The sequence below is a fragment of the Cervus canadensis genome, chromosome 33, assembly GCF_019320065.1.
Source record: "Cervus canadensis isolate Bull #8, Minnesota chromosome 33, ASM1932006v1, whole genome shotgun sequence".
NCBI lineage: Eukaryota > Metazoa > Chordata > Mammalia > Artiodactyla > Cervidae > Cervus > Cervus canadensis.
The window spans coordinates 24929838-24948866 of NC_057418.1; the positions used below are offsets into that span (position 1 = coordinate 24929838).

At 39.7% G+C, this 19029-nt stretch overlaps 1 protein-coding gene across 4 annotated transcripts in view; it reads right to left on the reverse strand.

Annotated features, from left to right (window-relative positions):
* Positions 1-19029, reverse strand: part of RGS17 (regulator of G protein signaling 17) — a 100065-nt gene that overhangs the window by 31387 nt on the left and 49649 nt on the right. For all 4 annotated transcript variants that reach the window (XM_043457393.1, XM_043457392.1, XM_043457391.1 and 1 more), the window contains one exon: positions 589-732. In XM_043457393.1, coding sequence (XP_043313328.1) covers positions 589-707 — 119 coding nt within the window. In that variant the 5' untranslated portion in view covers positions 708-732. The remainder of the gene's footprint in view (positions 1-588; positions 733-19029) is intronic.

Consider the following 19029-nt stretch of genomic DNA (forward strand, 5'->3'; position numbering starts at 1 on the left):
AGCAGTTTCTCTGGCTCTAAGTTCAGAGATTTTAACAAAATGGCTTGACCTTCATACCCATCATAGCCCCTGGCCTTTTAGATTTGTGGGCATGAGTCTGTGGCACTTCTTTCTCTATCCTTTTTAGTAGTCTGTGGCTGAGGTTGCTACTCAAATCTGCGACAGAACAGTCAATCTCTCATGAAAGAACATAGAACGAAAACACTACACGGAATACAATACTGCTAGAGATTACCTTAGTGTTCTGGCACCTTCTATAATATGGGAGAATGTTGTTTACTGTTCAACAAATACATAGCCACACATCTGATTTTTACCCATACCTTTAAGAAGCATGGGTGGAAAAAGTCATGATGCAAAACAATTTTTCATTCTTTACTACCAATTTCAGTGTAGATTCCGAGGAAGTATTCTGTTTTGCTTAGGGAAGGGTGTGCATTAAACCAACGATCATCTCCCATAACTGCTGCTTGTAAAAGGAATAAACAGACAGATCGAGAAGCGTCTGTGGTTCCAGGGGCTGACACGTGTGTTCGGGCCAGGTATGACGCAGCTCAGGTGTGGCGTCACCCAGGTAAGAGGACGTACCAGGAGCAGCTGCAGCAACAGCACCAGCAAAAGCAACACGTGTTGTTGGGCCTCTGGTTTCCAGGTGCCTGAGACACGGCAGGTGTTTCCTCATTCTGCGACTGCTGCCTTTTTCGCATTGCCGCTTCTGCAGCGCCCAGTTGGCTGAAAGAAGAGAGAAAACATGAGATCGGAAAAAATCACAAGGGTAAACTGCCTCTGCTGAAGGAAGCAGACTTTAGTTAAGGGGTCGGGGAGAAGACAGTCTGAGAAAAGGTAAACACGAATAAGCTTTCGCAGTCACGTTGCCAATTCTCCAGACATTTTTTTAGGCGAATGTTCTAAAAACTCTGGGGACAGACTACTATCATTATTGGCTGCGTGCAATCACAGTAAGTGTTGCCACGTAATCCAAATCAGTTGGGAAGGTAAATATGATAAGGTTTGAAAATGTATTTTTCACTTCCTTCTTTACTCAAGGATGACTACACCTGCTTTCCTTTATGGACACCTTTACATGGTTATAGTGGGTGTGAGTAACTCTTTTCTCCATTGACGTTTACAGTAAGGTTATATAAGTTTACGAATCATTGTGGCAAGGTTTCTAACTCTATAACATAGTGAAGAACAGTTTGATTTTGGCCCTCCCTTACCTTCCCCCTGCCCCCATCTCTTTTTAAAACATACAAACTCCTTTGTGGCACTTCTGGCTCACCATCCAGGGACTTGATAACACTGGCAAAATTCCTTATTCTGGTAGGCGTCCCTGTTGCAAATGCATCAGCTCCTCTTCCTCCAGCATTCAAAATTTATTTTCATTTAGTAGATACTTGTGGAAAAATAAAAAGTTATCAAACCCACAAGAATCATTTTAGTGGAATTTATATATCATGGCAGATGAGAAAAATGCTGGGGTACAGACTGTCCTACCAGTGACCTTACTGGGTAGGGTGAGTGGCCACATATTATAAGCCAAGTGACCTGCCACATATTTATAAGGCCAACTCTAATCCAAAAGTTATTTATGATAAAAAATAAGTGAAGTTACTCAGTCGTGTCGAACTCTTTGCGACCCCATGGACTGTAGCCTACCAGGATCCTCAGTCCATGGGATTTTCCAGGCAAGAATACTGGAGTGGGTTGCCATTTCCTTCTCCAGGGGATCTTCCCGACCCAGGGATCAAACCCAGGTCTCCTGCATTGTAGGCAGATGCTTTACTGTCTGAGCTACCAGGGAAGCCCATGATAAAAAATAAAGTTTCATTTTATTAGACTAAAATAAAAGATAGCATAAACTTCTAGACAAGGGAATGATTCTACTGAATAGTATTTTCACAAATATATAATGTATGCAAACCACGCATATATATTATCATATGTATGACTGTGAACAATACTTGTTAATAACATAAAATACTTTGGACTTCTTTAGCATTGTGATCTCACACTTTAAAAAACATTTCCAGGTCTCAATACAATGATAGATACTTTAGAAAATACCATATTCTTTTTTTATTTTATTATGTTTTATTGGAGGATAATTGTTTTACAATATTCTGATAGTCTCTGTCATACATCCGTAGGAATAAGTTATATAGATATAGATATAGATCTCCCTCCCCTCTCGAGTCTCCCCCTCCCCAGCCCACCCCTCTAGGTGATCTCGGAGCACCAGGCCTGGCTCCCTGTGTTACACTAGCTGCCTGCTAGTTACCTACTTTACACGTGATAGTGTATATATGCCAGCGCTACTTTCTCAGGAGCAGCCCTCTCCTTAGACCAGAAACAGACCAGAGAACCACAGTAGTAGATCAACAGGGGTAAAGTCGCAATCATTTTGTAATTCAACTGTGGGAACAGAAAGGGGCAAAGGCTCCATATTCTACTGGGGTAAAAAATGCTCCACTGTTGAGTAGTGGAAGACCAGAGTTCAGGTCACCTGAATAAAATCAGGGGTGGTGGGGCTGTCACTCATAAAAAGATGCTTAAAAAACTATCTGTGCTATCAAGGGTACCTAGCTTCAGGAGTGAGAGGGTGCACAGAGAAACCACCTGACCTGACCTAGGCCAAGCAGCCCACAGGGTCTGTGACGGGGTTAAGGATATCTCCAAAGCCACTGCTGGATGAGAGAAAATCCTGAGACGCCAATGAAAGAGCTACTTTGAAACTGAAGGCCTTGAGGGACTATAGGAGATAACTGAGGAGCATTATAAAGAATGAGAGTGAGGAATACACCTCTTAGTGTGTTGCCTGAAAGCAAAAAATCCAATTAACACTAAAACCCAGAAAGTCACTCAACAATCATGAGATGACTATACTCCTGATCAAAGGCAAATAATAGAATCATCTAAAATTAGTTTAATGAGCATATGTCTAACATAAACAATATGACAAAGGAAAAAGCTGTTCATAGAAAAGAACAAGAAATTATAAAAACAAATATAGGCAAAAGTGAAACAAGAATAGACAAAATGAAAAATGGAAAATGTAGAAACAAACAACATAGCCATGAAAAAGATTCAAATGAAATAATCTCTTCCCATAGCAACCCCCAGAAGAATAAGTGTCAAGGACTATACTCAGAATTCAACAAAAAGAGAAAAGATGAAACATATAAAAGGGATTTGAGACAAGTATAGCAGTAACACTGAAAGATTCCAGTATGTGCCCAACAAGATTTTTATCATAAGGAAAGAATGAACAGAATGTCAGGGAAGTATTTTCAAGGAAGTTTTATTGGAAGAAAAAACAAAAAACAAAACCAAAAAGACTTACAATGAAAGAGCATACCACATGCTTTAGCAGTATTAATAAAATCCATACATATATGCATTAATATATAATCCCAGAACTCTAAGATAAAGATAGAAGCTGAGTTACCCACAGAGGAGTAACAAGGACTGACAGAAGAATAGCCACAGCAATCAGACACGAAAAATAAAAGACTGAAATTGGGGACTTACCTGGTGGTCCACTGGTTAAGAATTTGCCTGCCAATGCAGGGAACATGGATTCGATCCCTGGTCTGGGAACATTCCACATGACATGGAGCAACTAAGCCCATGAGCCACAACTACTGAGTCTGTGCTCCACAATGATTGAACCTGTGCTCTAAAGTCTGTGAGCCACAGCTACTGAGCCGTGTGCTACAATTACTGAAGTGTGTCTAGAGCCCGTGCATTGCAACAAAGAGTAGCCCTCACTCACCGCAACTCGTGAGACAGCCTGGGCAGCGACGAAGACCCAGGGCAACCAAAAATGAAATTCAAATTGGAAGAGAAGAGGTAAAATGTCATTGTATGCAGACGCTATGATACTATATATAGAAAACCCTAAAGACTACACATGAAAACTACCAGAACTAATAAACAAATTCAGCAAGGTAAGAATCTGCCTGGAATGTAGGAGACCTGGGTTCGATTCCTGGGATGGGAAGATCCCCTGGAGGAGGGCATGGCAACCCACTCCAATATTCTTGCATGGAGAATCCCCATGGTCAGAAGAGTCTGGCGGGCTACAGTCCATAGTGTTGCAGAGTCGGACATGACTATGCAACTAAGCATGACACAGTACACAGCAGGATACAAGATTAACATGCAGAAATCTATTGCATTTCTTTATGCTAACAATGAAATATCAGGAAAAAAACCCTTAGGTGCATTTCCTTCCTGTGTGTCATGATAAACAGTGATGCTAAAGGTAATTCACTGTGATTTACCTATAAATACAGAAAGAAAAACTTGTATGTCTGTTGTATTTTTCTTTTCTAGAGTTCACCAATCAAGTCTTAGGCAAAACAAATCTTAATGTTATACAAGTGAAAAAAGGCAAAAAAAAAAAAAATGTTTTGCAAAACGATCATATCTGCGGACTGAAACTGTCAAATACTTTCGAATAGGTGGAGGTCAATCCTTCTTCCTTCTCTTCAACTCCATAGGGAGAAAGACTGTCAAGAGATCACTTACTTTTAAAGATAGAGGAGAATGAAGTAGGAGAAACTCTCCTTTACAAACAAGAACACACCTGTGCACAAAATTGGGACTTCAGGCTTTGTGAAGTGTGCAACCCCAGGAGGACGCAGGATCCAGGGGCAGAGCAGGGCTGGGAGCAGGCGTGGTGGGATCTCAGACTGCTCCCCTCACACTGGCCGACTTGAAAACACTTCATTTAGGGCTTTCCTGGCTGCTCAGTAGTAAGGAATCTGCCTGACAATGCAGGAGACATAGGTTTGATCCCTGGTCTGGGAAGATAATACATGCAGAGCAACCGAGCTCATATGTCACAACTATTGAGCTTGTGCTCTAGAGCCCAGGAGCCACAACTATTCAAGCCCTCGGGCCCTTAAGCTCAGCAACAAGAGAAGCCACTGCAATGAGAAGCCTGCGTACAACTACAGAGTAGCCCCTGCTCTCCGCAATAAGAGAAAGCCCATGAAGCAACAAAGACCCAGCACAGCTGAAAGTAAATAAATTAAAAAACAAAAATACTTCATTTAGTTCTCACTGAGGTTCTGGGAATGCTGTTATGGAATAAGATTAATGGCTCTAGCATCTTCATTTCCCCCTCCAAGGCTTAGGCAAATTTATTAACAAGCAAAACCCATAAATCTAGATCGTGATCAGAGAGGGCTTTCCTTCTGTTGTGAATTAATTGTATCTTCCAAGAAACGAAGAGAAAATTCTGATCTCACTTCCAGTTGTATACAATTTTATCCCATGTTGTGCCTTCCATTTTTTCTGGATGAGATACAATGATCAAAACCATCTTTATGCAAAAAAAAAAAATGCAAAAATCAACATGCAGAACTACAGCAAACCAAAAAGTTTCTGCACATCAAAATGAAAAGTCAGTCTACAGAATGAGGGAAGTATTGGGGGACAACAGGTCTGATATGGTCCCCAAATATTTCCCCCATCCTGTAGATTGACTTAGTGGTAAAGACCCCACCAGCAAGACAGGAGTCATCAGAGTTGTGGGTTCGATCCCTGGGTTAGGAAGATCCCCTGGAGGAGGAAATGGCAACCCACTCCAGTATTCTTGCCAGGAAAATCCCATGGACAGAAGAGCCTGGTGGGTTACAGTCCATAGGGTGGCAAAGAATCAGACATGACTGAACGACTGAGAACATATGTCTGATAAAAGGTTAATTTGCAAAATATACAAAGAATTCCTACCATTCAATAACAAAAAGACAAAAAAATCTGATTTGAAAATGGGCAGAGGAATTGAACAGACATTTTTCCAAAGGAGACATACAAATGGCCAAACAGATGGCAAGATGCTCAGCATCACTAATCATCAGGGAAGTGCAAATCTAAACCATAATGAGATTATCATCTCAGACTTATTAGAAGGGTTATCATCAAAAAGACGAGAGATAGCAAGTATTGTCCAAAAATGTAGAGAAAGGGAACCCTTGTGCAGTATCGGTGGGAATGTAAATTGGTTCAGCCGCTAGGGAAAACAGTACGGAGGTTCCTAAAAAAATTAAAAAGATTACCATATGATACAGCAATCCCACTTCTGAATATATGTCCAAAGGAAATAAAAACTGGATATCAAAAAGATATTTGCATTCCCATGTTTACTGAAGCATTATTCACAAAAGCCAGGATATGGAGATGAGCTAAGTGTCCATCGATGGATGAATGAATAAAGATGTGATATACATATACACATACAAACAATGGAATATTATTCATGGACAGTTCTTGAGGGCATTATGTTAAAGACAGTAAAGCATACAGAGAACAAATATTGTATGGCATCACTTATATGCGGGCTTCCCAGGTGGTTCAGTGGTAACAGAATCTGTCTGCCAGTGCAGGAGAGGCAGGAGACACAGGTTTGATCCCTGGGTTGGGAAGATTCCCCAGAGGAGGAAATGGCAATCCACTCCAGTATTCTAGTTGGAAACTTTTATGGATGGAGGAGCCTGGTGGGGTACAGTCCATGAGGTCACAGAGAGTTGGACAGGACTGAGCGACTGAGCAGGCATGCATTACTTATATGTAGAATTTAAAAAAGTTGAATTCATAAAAACAGAGAAAAAAATCATAGGTACCAGAAACTGGGGTGTGGGGGAACTGGGAAGATGTTGATCAAAGGGTACAAACTTGAAGTTAGAAGATGAATAAGTTCTTCTTCTTCATAGAACATGAAGAGCTAATGCATGGCACTGTGGTTATAGTTAACACTACTACATTGCCTATTTTGAAGTTGTTAAGAGACCCAAGGATGAGATGTTTGGATGGCATCACCGACTCACTGGACATGAGTTTGAGCAAACTCCAGGAGATGGTGAAGGACAGGAAACCTGGTGTGCTGCAGTCCACAGGGTCACAAAGAGCCAGACACGACTGAACAACTGACAATGACAAAGAGACTTGATCTTAAACATTCTCACCATAAAAAAAATGATAATTATGTGATGGGATGAAGGTGTCAGCTAATACTACTGAGGTAGTCATATTGCAATATATGCATCTGATCAACACATTTTACACCTTGAATTACCATTGTTATATGTCAATTATATCTCAATTTAAAGAACATCTTTACAGTTTGAATAATGAGTCAAATAAAACAATATAAAATTTAAAAGGATAAGTACAAGCATCTAAAAAACTGCATATGATAAGGATGGGAGAAATATGGCTTAATAGGACCATACAAGGTAATTTATTGGACAATAAATTCATTATTAATCAACAGTATGCTATAAACAAAATCATTTAGAATGCATTAATAAGAATATGGTTTGTAATACAAACTGGTGATAGGTCTTCTCTGGGCTGGTTAAATTATTACGTTCAGTTTTGGCCCCCACAACTTAAGAAGGGAAGTGGAATTTGCTCAGAAAATCAGGAAAGTTAAAAAAAACAAAACTTAAAAAAATCTCATGAGAATATTATATGTAGAACACAAGTGTTTAAAGAAGATTCAGATAATCAGAATCAAAATTACCTAGTATTTGAAGTAACATCCAGTAGAAGAAAATGTCCATCTGCTTGTAAGATCCCTAATGTTAGAAGATGGACTGATACATAGAAGCAACCAAAAGAGACTTGCTTTCATAAATAGAAAGCCTATCTGATATTCAGGTAAGACCTTAATTTACCTGTGAGGTTAGTATCAAGTCAAGCTTTCTTGAACTTATTCAAGCTAAGGCTGGACATTCTGACAGAAGTTGATGTACAAGGGCCTTAAGTTTACATGGATGGTTAGACTGAGAAAACTGTTCTTAGTTCTGAAGTTGTTATTCTTTTTTTTTAATTTTTTTTAATTTTTTTTATTATTATTTTTTTTCCAGTGGGTTTTGTCATACATTGATATGAATCAGCCATGGATTTACATGTATTCCCAATCCTGATCCCCCCTCCCACCTCCCTCTCCACCCGATTCCATGGGCTGCCCAAGCCAAGAACTGTCTTTAAAAATACAGTTGGGAGGGAGATGAAGAACCATTTTTCTTTTAAATTTGTTCTCTTGTAGATAGCACTGTCAATTCTTGAGTATGCCCTGATATTATTCTTTATCATTTTTGCTTATATATTGTTTCCCAATTGAATGACAAAACTCTTATGGGGAAGGAGAGAAAAATATATTTAATATATATTGGTTTTCCTGGAATTTAGCAGTGTTTTCTGTTAAATAGAAAGATGCTCATGATACTGTATCAGCTATATCTCAATAAAAAACAGTGGATTTTTTACAATAAAAATACAATGCAATAGTAAAATAAAATAAAAATGTGTATTTTATCCTCTTAGAAACATTCCTATCTTATCTTAGGAACACGACTCAGGGATTGAAGCTGGGTCTCCTGCCTTGCAGGTGGGTTCTTTACTGTCTGATCCACCGGGGCAGCCCATATAAAACTTCAGTTCAGTTCAGTTCAATCGCTCAGTCATGTCCAACTCTTTGCGACCCCATGAACCGCAGCACGCCAGGCCTACCTGTCCATCACCAACTCCCAGAGTCCACCCAAACTTAGAAATATACAAATGACAATATCCTCCATCCCTCCTGCTAAGCTGCAGTCCAATATGGTGATTAAACCATCTTTGGAGTTGGGCTGTGTCCAGATCTTCCCTCTTGTCATCAACTGGATGCCCTTTGGATAGTTATTTAATCTCCTTGTGTCCAACATCCATATCTGAAGATATTTATTGATAATTACAGAATATATCAGTATATCATTACTACTATAAGGGTTAGGTGGATTGAAAATTTAAAATACTTGGAAAAAAGTCATTATACATACAGTAATATTTAAGTACTTACTTAAGTACATTGTACTCAAGTACAACGCTTGAGAGCATTATGCATAATGTCACCAACAAGCTGGTGTGGTAAATATTTTCAGGCTACAGATGCTGAAGATTTCTATCACTTCCTTCCTACTGAGAGATCACTCCACTTTATACCGGGTGGACTGTACTGTTCTTGTGTCCATTGGCTAGACTCTTCCTAGATCAGAGATCTACACAAAAGCTTACTCAGGGAAGAAAGAAAACTAATGGTTTGAATTTTCACTTCACCACGAACACTGTAATTTTTATCACATGTAAATGAACTGAGTCTGAAGTGACTCATAGCATCCACAATCAACTCCTTACCCCACAATCACACTTCATTATAATTGAAGCCATCCTGTCATGTTTAGTGAAAGCATTCAGTTTTGTCATATAGTTGTTGATTCACTGTTGAGCCCCAAAAAGGTATTTGCTAAGTAAGCCAGATTTGTGAGGCCCGTTTCAGCATGAGGGTGGACAGGAGGCAATTCACCATATTTATTGATATATTTTCCCTGTGAAGGAAAACAACCCATTCCTCAATTGAAAACTTCTGATAACTACCCTGCTTCAGCTAAGCCAGCACATATCTATGTAATGGAGCAAGCTTTCAGTGCCACTGCCTCTTTCACGACTTATTCTTCTAAAAACGGTGGTATCCAAAACAGCTTTTCCCCTTTTTTTTGAGGGGGGGAGAGTTTTTGGTATGCTTTTTTCAAAACTCCCCATTTGGAAAAATCACCATTTTATGATTACATTAAACTATGAAACACTTAAGAAGTAAACTCTTCATGCATTCAGAGCGAATAACCACTGAGAACAGGATTTGGTCCACTCTTGGCAGTTAGAATCTGGTTCCATCAGTCAATCCATCCATTCGATTCCTTTTCCTTAGTGATATACGAAGCTTGCCAAAATGCCACATTATGTTGAGTCAGCAATTCTCTCATGTTCATATTTTCATACATATTTATAAATACATAAATATGTATCAAATCATATAAATCTATAAAAAGACTAGAAAATTTTTCCTCCTGTGCTCTCCTCTACCATTAGAGACCCAGAACATTGTCAGTCCTCTTCCTCTTTCGGCTCATGAGCATTTTTCAGACACACTGAAAAGCATTACTTGATGGAGCTATCTAAAACAGCACCTTAGGCAGCTCAGCTGCTAATTTTTGTCCCCAAAAGATTCAATCATTTCCATCTGACAGAACACCACAATTTCTACTCTTGTGATTCTGCACTTCTATCAACTTTCTATTTTCTTCTTTTGACTATGATTTTTGGAGTATAGCGTCTTTGGAGTAAGAGAGATCTAGACTGGAGTCTCAAAGAGCTGCCTTGTACTGGCTACATGGCATTAAGGTACTTAATCTCTGCCTGTTGGTAAAATGGAGTATACCCGCTTCACAGGTGGTGCAGTGGTAAAAAATCTGCCTGCAATACAGGAGACGCAGATTCAATCCCCAGGCGGGGAAGATCCCCTGGAGGAGAAAATGATAACCCACTCTAGAATCCTTGCCTGGAAAATTCCATGGAGAGAGAAGCCTAGTGGGCTACAGTCTATGGGATCACAAAGAGTCAGACATGACTGAGCATACACAGAGACACACACACACGTATCTAGAATTACAATAATAATAATTGCTCCACTTTTATTACCTTTAGACAAATTACTGTCCTCATATTTATTTATACAAAATACTGTCCTATTTATACATATTTATACATACAAAATACTGTCCTATTTATTTACAAACATACTCCTGATGATTCCCTTCAAAATTGTATGATGGATTTTTAAATATAACCTCAAGGATGAGAGATTTACTTAGCAGTTGCCAAGGTTTTCATACAAAGAGTTAAAAGTTGGGTGCTTGCCATTCAAAGTGTAGTCTATGGACCAGAAGCATCACACCCCCAGGGAGGTTTTTAGTAAAGAGGATTTCACGTCCCACATCAGACATGCTGGATCTGATTTTGCATTTTAACAATACAAAACAATATGGAGATACAAATGATGGGTATACTCAGAGCCTGGGAAGCACTGGTTCAGGCCACGCTAAGCTGTGAACTTGAAGCATCGTGGTTGTCGTGTAGAGGAAGTATATTCACGAGAGTCGGAAAGACATCGTGTGTTTGAGTGAAGGACCAGCTGGAAGGAAAGATCACCGAAGGCTTGTTCAATTGCTCCCTGTCAGGCTCATTCACTTGTTTTCCTCTCTCTAGGGCTTTCTTCCCAAAAGACTCTGATGCTGTCGAAGACTGAAGGCAGGAGGAGAAGGGGACGCCAGAGGATGAGATGGCTGGATGGCATCACCGACTCAACGGACATGAGTTTGAGCAAACTCTGGGAGATAGTGAAGGACATAGAAGCCTGGTGTGCTGCAGTCCATGGCGTCACAGAGAGTCAGACGTGACTGAGCAACTGAACAACGGAGCCTTCTGCTCAGTGTCACAAAGAACTGTGTGCCTTCCTCTTGGAGCTGTGACTTGTCTACAAGCCTGTTTATATAAGAACTGGACTCTGACACCCTAAAGGGTCTCACTTGTTTTGGTATCTCCAGCACTTGGTGGAGGTACTTCCTCCAGACACCTTTGCAGAACTTCCCAGCCTGTGGGAAGGTGCCGGGCACTGCTTACACTTCTCTGACCTGTAATTCCATGTTGTTCTAGAGCTTTGCCATTTGAGAGCTTTTCTTACAAGACAGTGAGCTCTTTTAGGGCACAGTCTAGACCATTCACCTCAGTACTTTTGATACACATGAAGTAATACTAGTGTGTCTCAATTAAGCTTCCACTAAGAACTGGTATTTTGCGAGCTGATGGAGGTCATAGAACCAACCCTCTATTTTACTCTCAGCGAAAAGAGTTAACTTGATGGGGAGAAATTTCTCTCATAAAGTTTATCCCCTTTTTTTCCTTCTTCACATGTTGGTACCTGCTCATGTTTGTGTATTTTGGAATCTAATATAAGTGAAAGTATTAGTCACTCAGTTGTGTCTGACTTTTGGGACCCTGTGTACTGTAGCCCACCAGGCTTCTCTATCCATGGGATTCTCCAGGGAAGAATACTGGGGTGGGTTGCCATTTCCTTCTCCAGGGGATCCTCCTTGACCCAGGGTTTGAACCCTGGTTTCTTGCATTGCAAGTAGGTTCTTTACTGTCTGAGGCGCCAGGGAAGCCCATGCAAAATTTAGTTATTTGGATGCTAATATCATCAAAATGATATGTGGTAAAAGCACCGTGTTTTCCAGGAATTTCACCACACACAAAAGCTTGAGAACCAGTGAGGTCGTCAGTGTTTATTAAATGAGTGAAACAGAGAAAGACAAGGCTCTTCTAGTGCAAGTGAGTAGGCAGATGCTCTAACAGAGGCCAGAGTTGCAGAGTTAAAATGAATGGAAAGGTTATTCAATTACTGGGTAATTTCAGAAAGTCTAGAAGACCAATACAGACAAAGCAGCACTTTGAAAGGCCCAATTTTTACCTGACTCATTCAGGCTTTGCTTTAGTTTAAAACAGCAGCATTAGCTTAGGGTGAATGTTTTCAAAATGGGACCAAAAATACATCACAGTAAGAGCAATTCTGTCATAAACACTGCCTGGTGACAATGAGACTCCTGAACATGGCCTATTACTGTCAATGTGCCATTCGAGAAAATACCAGTGATTAATATGGAGTCATAATGTATTTACTTAGGAAAGAACTGATAGCTCTTTCATCTTTGTGACATATTCATTTTGAGATTCATCAAACTGCTTTTCAAAGAGCAGACATGCTCATTATTTCAATTCACATAAAGAAGATAAGCAAGTTCACATGAGGAAAGGGAAAAAAGACTGAAAATGTGAAAAGGAAAAAGAATGCAGTAGAGAAAACAAAATCACAACATTTGGGAAATGGGTGTGCCACAGACAGTGTCTCCAAGTAGAAATTATTCATATAATTATTTAAGATGCTTACACAAGCAGGGATAATTACTATGGAAATTCAACATAGGGTACTGTTTATATAAACATGTTAAACGAGAATAGAGATTAATACCCTGTGGAAGCATTACCCAAAAGGATCTAAAACATACAAAATATATCCCATTTATGTTTGTGTTTCATGTCATATCTCTGTATGCTATTCAAGTTCTTTCCCACAATTAAGCCGACGTGGGTTCCCTCTGATTCTCTCTTGCATTTTGTAACACACCCATATGGGACAATAGTCAACTCAGACATACTCAGCATATGAGGTAGTATGTTATCTGTTCGTCCAGAAGCTACATTCTGTATGTTTTGCCTTATACTCATAAACATCTAAAAAAGAACTTTTAAAGATATAATCAGGTAACCAGTAAACTTGCTCAAAAGCCCGTGTTCTACTCAAGGTGAAAATTTGTCAAAGAGAGTGATTTGTGGTCATCATTCCCTTCAGCACATTTGCTCAGTCGCTAAATCGTGTCTGACTCTTTGTGACCCCATAGGCTACAGCATGCCAGGCTTCCCCGTCCTTCACTATCTCCTGGAGTTTGTTCAAACCCATGGCCATTGAGTCGGTGATGCCATCCAACCATCTCATCCTCTGTCGCTCCCTTCTCCTGCCCTCAGTCTTTCTGAGCATCAGGGAATCTTCCAGTGAGTCAGCTCTTTGCATCAGGTGGCCAAAGGAATGGAGCTTCAGCATCAATCCTTTCAATGAATATTCAGGGTTGATTTCCTTTAGGATTGACTGGTTTGATCTCCTTGCAGTCCAAGGGACTCTCAGCACATCGCATCTATTTAATCAAAATAATGACTTCCCTTTACTCCGTCTTTAATATAAGTAATTTCAGCAAACGGATGCCTATTATAAAGTTCATTTCAGTTCAGTCTTTTTTTTTTTTTTTAATAAGAACACTGACCTCCAGGAAGTACACAAGTGATGGAATCAATTCAATCAGCTCTCTTCAGTTACACAGCAAAACATTTTTACTCATTGCAGGAAGAGTGGGCAGCAGCTATTAGAAAGGCTGAGTACAAGGATGAGGCTCTACTCAGAAGCCCCTGACCTGGCTACCTCCAGCCGCCCACCAAGGACCCTCCGAGATACAGAAAAGAGACAAGAAATAACAGGTTTTATTTTGGCGGGGGGTGGGGAGGTGAGGAACCATAATTATTCTTCACCCTTGTATATCCATGGAAGAGCACTGGTAATGAGAGAAACTGTTAAATCAATTTTCAACGAAGACTAAATCTGGGGGGAAAAGTGAACACTGGCAGTAATATCCCGAACAAATCAGGGTCAGGTCTAAATGGGCAATGATAAATGATATTGACTTCAAAGTTCTAGAGTTATTATGAAGATATTTAATGCTCTCTATACACAGATATATACATAGATGGTATATATATATAGATGCATATATATATACATATGTATATAATAAGTATTTTAATATGTACATCAAGATATATATGCATATAAGTATATAACATTGGTTGTTCAGTCACTAAGTCGTGTCTGATTCTTTGCAACACCCCTGGACTACAGCATGCCATGTTTCCTTGCCCTTCACTATTTCCCCAAGTTTGCTCAAACTCATGTCCATTGAGTCAGTGATGCCATTCAATCATCTCATCCTCTGTTGTGCACTTCTCCTCCTGCCCTCAACCTTTCCCAGCATCAGGGTCTTTTCCAATGAGTCAGCTCTTTGCATCAGCTGGCCAAAGTATTAGAGCTTTAGCTTCAGCCTCAGTCCATCCAATGAATATTCAGGGTTCATTTCCTGTAGGATTGACTGGTTTGATCTCCTTGTAGTCCAAGGGACTCTCAAGAGTCTTCTCCAGCAGCACAATTTGAAAGCCTCAATTCTTAGGCACTCCGTCTTCTTTATGGTATAACTCTCACATCCGTATATGACTACTGGAAAAACCATAGCTTTTACTATATGGATCTTTGTCGGCAAAGTGATCTCTCTGCTTTTTAATATGCTGTCTAAGTTTGTCATAGCTTTTCTTCACATACACTCACACACACACACACACACACACACACACAGACATATACAGAGAGATAGATACAGTAGTAAGCAGTCAATTATCATTAGCTAGTTACACTGCCATCATAATTACCACTTTATTGGTGACACTTTCCTAGCTTGCTAATCCTCTGGTTTAGAAGAGGGACTCTCGGAACTTCCCTGGTGGTCGAGTGGTAAAGAATCTGCCTTGCAATGCAGAGGACATGGGTTCCATCCTGGTTGAGGAACTGTGATTCCACACGCGGTGGAGCAACTAAGCCTGCATGCCACAACTAAGACCTGACATAATCAAAGAAAAATATATTAAAAAAGAAAAAGAGTAACTCTTATATTATTGAAGGTAAAGAACCAGGGTGTTTTTTGCTGTTGTTGTTTTGTTACTCTGTTTTTAAATTTTCAAATCAGTCTTATAGCAATACTTTGGTCAAATATAATAAAAAATAAATAATAAAATGAGAAAAAAACGTACAAGCCCCAATTAGTCTTTGCTATTAGATTTGTGTGTGCGTTAGTTTCTCAGTCGTGTCTGACTCTTTGTGACCCCCGTGGACTATAGCCCACCAGGCTCCTCTGTCCTTGGGATTTTTCAGGCAAGAATATTGGGGTGGGTTGCCATTTCCTTCTCCAGGGGATCGTCCCAACCACGGGATCGAACCCAGGTTTTCTGCTTTGCAGGCAGATTCTTTACCATCTGAGCCACCAGGGAAGCCCTACTATTAGATTTAATAGATATAAACTCACTCTGTTAAATTGCTGTAAACATTTCTAAATGCTTCCTTTCCATTCCATCAGTTACTTTGTTGGGAACCAATAAGAAATGTTTTGCAAGTCAGCACATGGATCACACACGGCCACGCACTGGGTAGCAATGTTCTAACACTTACTGTCTGTACCAGTGTGAAAACTAGCTTTGTTGCAGGAAGACATTGGGCAAATGATGGCTATCGAGCAGTGAGGGTTGCTCTGTTGGCTCATGGGTGTCCTGTGTGCTGATTGACTGATGATAAAATGTACTGAAGTAGTTCACTTATCTTCGCTAAGGATGATACCCAGATCTTGCTGGGAAAGATTGAGGGCAGGAGGAGAAGAGGGTGACAGAGGATGAGATGGTTGGATGGCATCACCAACTCAATGGACAGGAGTTTGAGCAAGCTCTGGGAGATGGTGATGGACAGGGAAGCCTGGCCTGCTGCAGTCCATGGGGTTGCCAAGAGTCGGGCACAACTTAGTGAATGAACAACACAACAAGGTAAGATGGAAGTGAAACTCAGATATACCTTAAGAGGTGTGTTAGAATTCAGATGTATTTTGTGATAAGTGTATTAACAGAAATGTTTCATGTCATTCTTGAGATATACAAATAAGGAATTTTTTTTCAGCATTTAGAACATTTTTGAGGAGGAAATGAACTCTGCTATCTTCAAGAAAAGAGCTGCCTCTATGTATAAGACAAATTTACACAATTTCTTATGTTTCCAAAACTGATAGTGTTTTCTATATAATTGTTACTGTATAGCAATTTACTCCTGTCTGTTCAATGACACACAGCTCAAACAGCCAAAAGTCAGCAGAGTTCTGCTGCTTGCAAGTCAGCAATTCTGAGTTTTAACACACAGACCAAATTAATTCAACATGAGTGGCATTTCTACTAATAATACATCCCTCTCATTGTGTTTGGCTCTGTGCCCTTTTTTTCAACTAGTCACATAAAATGTGTTAAAAACACTACTCACTTTCAACAGCTTCTGCACAACAAAACTCCCTGTTAAAGCAGAATGGATGTCAGAAATACTTGAAGCTCTCTAGTAACCATATTGAATTGACTGTGGAGTAGAATGAAAAAAAAATCTCCTTAATTCTGTAATTGGGAGGAAAAAGGCTGCCTTCCTGGTTGCCAGGTATATAGATGTTATAAACAGGATGCACTTGATTAGAAACTTCTCCTGCGGCTTAGTTAATTGGATGTTGTGATCAATCTTTGGTCTCCTCATTAAGTGCATTGGCAGAACTTTAAAAAGGATTTCTGTACAGGCAGTCATCTATGGTTTATATCAAAGATAGATTTTATTGATTGCCTTTCCTATGGAAACCTCAGGTTGGGAAAGGAACTAAGATCCATTCTTTGAACTTTTCTTTTGGAGCATACAATAAGAGAGAGAAAGGGCTTCCCAGGTGGCGCTAGTGGTAAAGAACCCACCTGCCAATGCAGGAGACATAAGAGATATGGGCTCCATCCCTGGCTTGGGAAGATCACCTGGAGGAGGGCAGGGCAACCCATTCCAGCATGCTTACCTGGAGAATCCCATGGACAGAGAAGCCTGGTGTGCTACAGTTCACAGGGTTGCCAAGAGTCAGACATGACTGAAGCGACTTAGCACACAGGCATATTAAGAGAAAAAGGCTTGGCAAGGCAGAGATCATCACCTGTTCCCCTGTTAGTGCAATTCAGCATGAAACCACGAGCTGCCCTGCCTGGGTGCTGATCAGAATAAAGAACAAAACTGGGCTGATCATTTAAACTAGATGAATTTACAAAATGATGGGTAAGTAACAACATAAAGAAACACATCTATACATTTCATTCTGTGCTGTATTTGAAATGACTTACACGGATCAAATTAGGTGACCTAGCTTTAAATAAGCTGAAAATAATTTGATTTGTTATTTTGTAAAGTCCATTCTTATTTGTCATTCACAGGTAAACCTAGCTCAACATTGATCCCATGTACAGAGGAAAAAAAAATAGAAATTTAGTATAAAGCAAAAATGAAAAGGATGCTTTCAAATAGTATTAGAAGAAGTTAATTATCATTTGGAAAGAGATAAAATTAATTAAGAGGTTTACATGAAGTGAAAGTGAAGTTGCTCAGTCGTGTCTGACTCTTTGTGACCCCACGGACTGTAGCCTACCACACTCCTCCGTCCATGGGATTTTCCAGGCAAGAATACTGGAGTGGGTTGCCATTTCCTTCTCTAGAGGATCTTCCCAACCCAGGGATCGAACCTGGGTCTCCTGCATTGTGGGCAGAACCTTTACCATCCGAGCCACCAGGAAGTTCAGGAGGTTTACATACGGGGTCACAAAAGAGCAGGACACGACTTAGTGACTAACAACTATAAAGACGACCGTGTTAGCTGGGTACCCAGGCTAACTTTGTTGGACTTATAAACAAGTGGGAGTTACAAACACACTCTTGGAATGAAATTTGTTTGTATGTAGGGAAATTAGTGCACATAGTGAAAGTGTTAGTTGCTCAGTTGTGTCTGACTTTTGTGACCCCATGGACTGTGCCCACCAGGCTCCTCTGTCCATGAAATTCACCAGGCAAGAATACTGGGGTGAGTTGCCATTTCCCACTCTGGGGGATCTTCCCAACCCAGGGATCAAACCTGCCTTCTGTAATTTTGAGTTGAGATGTTTCAGACAGGAGCAATGAAAGCTGTTAAATTTCACCTATACACTGCTTTAGTTGCATTATAAAAGTTATGCTTTTATTTCCATTTAGCTCCAAACATTTCCTACTTCTCTTGTGGTTTTTTGACCCATAGTTTGTTTAGAAGTGTGTTAATTACTAAGTATTTGAATATTTTTCAGATATTTCTCTTTTGTTAATTTCTAATTTAACTCCATTTTGTACTGAGAACATTTTGTGTATATTTTAAAATTTTACTTTAATTTTTAAATTTAATAACTACTTATGGTTCAGCAAACTCTCCATCGTAAAGATTTCGTGTGTACTTGAAAAGAATATGTGTTGTGTTACACTTGAACGCAGTGCTTGTAAATTTCAACTGTTTGACAGTGCCATAGAGTCTTTTATATCCTTTCCAATTTTCTATTTGTTCCACCAATTACTTACAGAAGACTGATGAAACCTCCAATTATTATTGCCAATTTTTTCTTTCTCCTGTCAGTTCTATTAGCTTCTGTCTAGTATTGTGAAGTTTTCTTATTGTGGCTATACACATTTATCATTGTTATTTCTTCTTGATGAAATGTCCCTTTTTATTTCCAATTATACTCTTTATTCTAAAGTCTAGGTCTCTGATAGTAACATAGATTTCTTGTAGTTACTTATTTGATAATATATCTTTGTCTATCCTTTTGCTCTTCATCTACTTGTACCTTTAAATTTAAAGTGAGAGT